The sequence below is a fragment of the Lolium perenne genome, chromosome 7, assembly GCF_019359855.2.
Source record: "Lolium perenne isolate Kyuss_39 chromosome 7, Kyuss_2.0, whole genome shotgun sequence".
NCBI classification, from domain to species: Eukaryota; Viridiplantae; Streptophyta; class Magnoliopsida; order Poales; family Poaceae; genus Lolium; species Lolium perenne.
In genome coordinates, this window is record NC_067250.2 from 265018233 (window position 1) to 265024655 (window position 6423).

Here is a 6423-nt window from a genome sequence, read left to right on the forward strand (position 1 = left end):
TGCATGCAAAAACCTCTCCAAGGAGAAGGGTAAAAAGCCACGAACATCAGCAAGCAAAACTTCACTACTAGGAAAAAGTTGACACAATAGCAAGTATTTCACAGATTTAACTTACCGTGTGCGGCTGTTTATAAAGAGATGTATGTAGTGGTGTTAACTTGGAAAGTATATATATGGAGACCGAGCTACATGTAGCTCTTTATTTTTAAAAATTCTGAATTTATAGTTTTAAATTTTATAAAATTCTGAACAAAAATGCTGGATGTAGCCAATGATGGTAGCTACAAACATGTAAAATTTTAGTGTGAAATTATTAGTAGTTTAGGCTACACAAAATTAGCAAATATGTGGATCTGAGAATAGTGAATAGTGCACATTTCAAAACTATAAAACCTATTAGATTTTGTCATTTTTGTATAGTCTACAATACAAAGAATTTCACATAGCCAATGATGGTATCTACAAACATGTCAAAACATGCAAAATCTTAATGTGAAATTAGTAGTAGTTTAGGCTACACAAAATTAACAAATATGTAGATCTAAGAATAGTGAATAGTGCACATTTTAAAACTATAAAATCTGTCAAATTTTGTCATTTTTGTATACTCTACAATACAAAGAATTTCACATTGAGATTTTGCACGTTTGTAGATTTCATCATTGTCTACATCTAGAAAAAAAATTCAGATTTTTTTGAACTTAAAAGTATGATTTTCGAATTTTTGAAAATAAAAGGCTACATGTAGCTCGACCTCCATTTGCAGTTTTCGTGTTAACTTAGGCCTTGTGGGGAGGAATTTGGAAACAATGGGAAACTCTAGCCCCTGTAGTAATTTGCTAAATAAAAGAGGGTTGGGTGAAAAGGTATTGTGATCACAGATGACTGCAATATTACACTCACAATTTTCAAAGTACGTACTTATTTCAACAATGAATGACAGGAAATACAAACTGTTTGGGTTGAAAAGAGAGGAACGACTCCTCCCAAGTAACAAGCTCACAATAACACAAAGCCAAGGGAGCGAAATGTCAAAATATCAGTTCGTTTCGAAATTTAACCTTGTAGTATTGTCCATCATACTGTCCTCCACGTTCGGCGCATTGCCTATAAAGCCATCCATTTTCCATTCTCCTCGTCAGCAAACACCAAACCCATTCATTCCTATACACAGCTCTGTTGATGGGATCAGGTTTTTCTCACAATCACCGGAGCAGCGTCTCTCCTCAGCAGCAGCCGTCGTCGGCCCGCGTCATCGCTACCGATGGCTCGCTGACGGAATTTTCTGCCTCCTCACCTGTCAGCGTCTCTGATGTTCTCGGCGATAATGCGGGGCCCCGGTTCTTCGTGTGCAGCTCTGATGCGCTCTACTTCGATGAGGACGCGGCGGCGCTCGGCGGCGGCGAGCTGCTCCTGCCCGGCCAGATATACTTTGTTCTCCCCGTGGCCTTGCTCGGGCGGCCACTGTCGAGCGTTGACATGGCAGCCATGGCAGTGCGCGCTAGCCAGGCGCTGGCGAGGGCGATGGTGAGGCCAGCTCGCGGCGTCAGGATGTCACGAGTCGCGCCGGTGCACGCCGAGACGGCCCAGTAAATGAGAAGTTGACGAACGAGGGGACTCTCGGCTCTCGGGGAGGACTCTTTGACAGGTTTGGGTAGTCCGATGAGAAATTGTAAGAGGTTGGCCGTGGCAGAGCCGGCCAAGAGGGCGCCCACACCGTTGGGCACCATCGAAGAGGATGCCGAGTGACAACATGGCGATGCAACATCATCAGGAGGTGCGGAGCATTCAGTGGAACCAAAGTACAAGATTTATTGATAGGTTTTTTCTTGTTGTTTATTTTTTCTTGACCATGTTTGATCCCGTGGTGTTTGACGAGTAAGAGAATCGGAAAAAAGTTGATAAATATAGATAAATGTCTCTGGTTAACTGGTTTGGATTATATGGCATCGTGACTATACTTTTTTAATATGGCATCATGAGAAAGGTCACGAAGGACCTGATTCTGCATTAAGCAGGCGGTGGGTGTACTAAACCACCTCCAAAAACCTATAAACTGAATGTGGATGCAAGTTTTTGTCCATCGGGAATTGGGGCAATAGCGGCTGTAATTAGAAATTCAAAACGGGAAGCAATTGCAGGTGGTGCTTGGCCGATAGCTAACATTTTGGATGCTTCTACAGCTAAGACAATATCATTAAAAAGAGGACTAGAGCTATTAGAGAATATTCAGTGCTCTCCAAGGATTGTAGAATCTGATAATCTAGAAGTGATGAATGCTTGCAATGGTGATATTCAGTTGTGGACTCCGAACACGGCTATTCTCATGGACTGTTTTCAGATTGCTCAAAGGATTGGTGGTATTTCCTTCAAACATTGTCCTAGAGAATCAAATAGGGTAGCTCACAATTTAGCTAGATTTAGTTTTGATTCAAACCAAGTTATAGTTTGGGATGGTGATCCACCAGACCATGTGCTTCAAGATGTAATCTCTGATGTAACTATGTTTTGAACTCTGGCAGCAAATTTTTGACGCACTCTTTTCCTTACCAGGTAACGAAGGGGACTGGAAGATTTTTAATGAGGCGGCTTGCGTGCTTAATATATTCTGTTTTACCCTATAAAAAATGTAGGCGGTGGGTGTGCATTTTTACGAAAAGGATCTGAAAGAAAACAAAATTTGTAACAAGGTCCGAAAAATTTACACACATCACTCTACAAACTTAGACCTTGAGCTTCACCACCAGTGATTCTCCTCCAGTCTTGGCAATCTCCGTCGCTACCGGTGATGTGGGCATTACCTTCGGGTAACTAGTATTGTGCTACCTCCTACGGCTCAATCAGGGGGCCATGAAGTTCATCTACCGACCAAGGTGGGCCGCTATGTCGGTCTCAACGAAGGATTCTTGAAGGACAAGAAGACGAAGAAACAAGGAAAGTTTAGTTATAACACTCTTTGTAACCTAGTCGTACCCGGACAGACCTCTCGAGACCTGGCTCACGATATAAGGGCCAGGAGAGGGGCTGCCAAGGGACAGACAATCAATCTAGTCATAACCACCGTAAGTCGAGAGTTAGGTCATACACAATCCTAGCTTTTTGTCGAGTCCTTAGTCTAAGCCTTCGGCTACCCCATTGTAACCCGATATTCTCAATAATCAAGATCAGACAAACAGGACGTAAGGGTTTTACCTCCACGAGGGCCCCGAACCTAGATAAATCTCTCTCCCCGTTTGTTTGGTATCCGATGTCTCGTGTTAGCCTGCAAGATTCCATCAACCCTAAGCCCCTCAAGGTGGGAATTGCGGAGGAGTATCCTCGACAATTGGCGCCGTCTGTGGGAAACCTGTCGGCACAAGACTCGGCATCGGCTCCCTCTACCATGCTATCAGCAACTTCATCATCATCGCCGGCGGTATCGTCGGCCCCTTCGTCACCAAATTCGGGGAACTCGATTTGATTCGGGTCCTTCGAATTCACACCACATGACAACTCATCCCGCCCGACCTTTTCGGATCTACGAGGAGGATTGGGCATAACGTTCGGGAGCGTCCACTACAACATCAATGCTAAGGGCATCCTTTGACTACCCGAACCGATCGTCTCCAACTCAGCAAGGACACATCCTCGGCGGCGACAGGGTCAGCCGCGACCAATCCGGACTTGGTCGATTTGTCGACTGAGTTATATGCATCGACAAATTCTTCACCGCCAACGACCCCTCGAGTAATGTCTTCCATGTCAGTTGGATCTGATGATTCTATGTCATCCGACATGACTTCATATACTGTTTTAACTGCGATACCAGGCACGGGTTGGGCTCGGACGACACACCGTTCGTCTGCAGTGCCAATTATTTGTCGGGCGAGGAAAGTATCGACAGCGTTGTCAGGACGATCACATGGAGGATGGCGCAGCATCAGATCTATGCCATCCTCAGTGCAGCAAATGGAGGAGAAGAAGGAGAACGTACGCCACACGCTAGCAGGCGCCGTAACCCCGAAAATAGCGCCTGCAATGACGACAGCGATTACACTATCGCCGAAGAAGAATGGGCGGTAGCTCGAGCCGCTATACTCAACAATACTGGGCTCCCCTCTGGGACCTCAGTAGGGACCCTTAATGCATATCGTTCCATATTAGAGAGAAATTGAGTGCGGCTGTCAAATGAGAAAGCAACTCTCGATCGACGTTGGGTTGTGGCCGATCAATCTAGCGAGCGCCGAAGAGCCTCACAGGCAGGCGCGTCTCGGAGAAACCAAGGTTCAGGGAGATATCGAGCAAGGATGCCTCGGCTTTCGGAAGAAGATGCAAGGAAAATAACTTCGAACTTGTCCAAATATTTTATGACTATGGACACCGCGGGCATGATAAGACCAAAAACCGTTGAGGGAGCCACGGCTAACCTCGCGGCATACCTGATCAACCAGCAACGACCACCCCCTGAGGTGTTCAGCTCTTTCTTTTCTCTTGTCAGTTCCTCTTTTCTGCACTGATACTGATGGTCTGCTATCTGGTGGGTTCTGCTTGGATGGCAAAACTCTGTAGCCAAATGGTTTCTATTAATGGCAATCGGGCGAAAACCCTTTGATAAAGAAAACCTTTGTTACAGACTGTGGTAAAAACTAAAGGCTATTTGCCGGAACAAAAAGACAAAAAAGCAGCAACTGCAACGAATGCTCCGGCTACCATCTCGATCGTCCGGTTAGTGAATTCAAGCCTTCGGGTTCAGTATTTTTCTGGTTCAGAAAATTGGAGTCCTTAGAGAATCTCTAGCAGATCCCGCATATTGACCAAATTTGTATATTTTTCGTGTGTATATGGTTTTGCGTGAAAAAATGGTCAAGGTAGACATTGCAAATTCGAAAATCCGCAATTTTTTTCCAGGCGTCGGCATTTGCGGCCTCCTTGCCCGCACAAAAGGCGACTCGAGGGGCCTTTGCAGGTCAATCCCCATCCTTGCGAGGCAATGGTGTGAAGGGAAAATGCCCTCCCCTTCCTTCCCGCGCACATGCCGCCGCCGCAGATCCATCTTCCCCGGCCGGATTCCCCCCTCGTCGCGGCTTGCTTGCACCGCCATGGCCGCTCCAAACCCACCGGACCTGCCAAACACCCTCACGCAGGTCAAATCAACAACCTCGGCCAACCCCGTAGCTCCATCCTCCGCCGCCGCCCAGCTCACGCCCGGCACCATGGCCGATTCAGGCAACGGCTCGGTCAAGCACGGGCGGCAGGGCAAACACATCGTTGTCGCCAAGGCCGCTCTCCCACTAGCTTCCAAGGTGGCAACCGAGGCGAAGGCACCGGCGACGAAGTCGCAGCCGAAGAAGGCGGGGGTGAAGAAGTCGTGCGCCAAGAAGGCTTCTTTGGCAGCGCTGACTGCAGCCGTGGTGGCCGCTCCAGCTGCCGATGGCTCCTACGACCGCGATTCGTCAAGGTATGGTTTCACCCTTTCCCCCATGCCGACGGCGGTGAACTCGCATGCCGGTCAATCCTCCGCACACCGCAGGCCCATCGAGAATGAGTCGTTCATGAACATGATGAACTCGGCTGCGGTCGACATTGACACGGCACCTCTCGGAGAGGATTATGATGAGACCACGGTGGACTACGAGATCGAGGCGGGCGACGGATCCGACAAGGAGTGTCAGGACGATGGCTACGAAGAAGGCTGCAAGGAGGTACATCAAGAGGATGCGGTCGCCATGTTGATCGACGGGGCTGCGCCGGTGAAGAAGTCTGGAATATGCTATTATGCGAATTTCGCATGCGGATGCTCTTAGAGCATCTCTAGCAGAGCCCGTAAACACGGGAACTGAAAAATGTGAGTTCAGTTCACCGAACTCGTGTTTACGGGTCGAAAAACCATTGTCACAGATTAATCTGTAAAAGTGGAACTGAAAAACGGAATTTTGAATGTCGCGGGTAAATTAGACGATGATCATGTATATAGATGAATTTGATGCTCCGTTCGAGAAATTAAACCTAAAATACTTGTACACAGGCGAGCGCTACTTAGTTAAGCAAAATGCATCCTAAAATAGTGGCCTATGCACGCGGCGGTGCCGGTGGTGGCGCAGCGTGTCGGCGGCAGACGGCTTCGACGCTGTCGTGGAGGAGCTTCACTCCTCGTCGGCGTCAAGCTCGACTATTTCGACCTTCACGCGGCGGACGCGCTCCTCCCGCCGGGCCGCCTCGTACTCTCGCACCTGGCGGACGGCGTCTGCCTCCTCCCGGCGGAAGCGAGCGCGGGCCTCTTCCTCGCTGACGGCCTTGGTCTGCGCGAGGACGACCTCCTCCTCGTCGCTGCCGTGGACGTAGTCACCGGCGGAGATGGTGGGCGACCGCGCGTGGACGAGGTCGTCGTCGTCGCTGTTGTCCGCGACGAGGAGCCACCGGACGAGGAGCCCTCGCCGGCGTTGG

At 48.6% G+C, this 6423-nt stretch overlaps 1 protein-coding gene across 1 annotated transcript; it reads left to right on the forward strand.

The window, feature by feature from the left end:
• Positions 1–1182: 1182 nt before the first annotated feature.
• Positions 1183–1593, forward strand: LOC127315268 (uncharacterized). The gene has a single exon (XM_051345771.1). The coding sequence runs from the start codon at positions 1183–1185 to the stop codon at positions 1591–1593; it is 411 nt and encodes a 136-aa protein (XP_051201731.1).
• The last annotated feature ends 4830 nt before the right edge of the window (positions 1594–6423 follow it).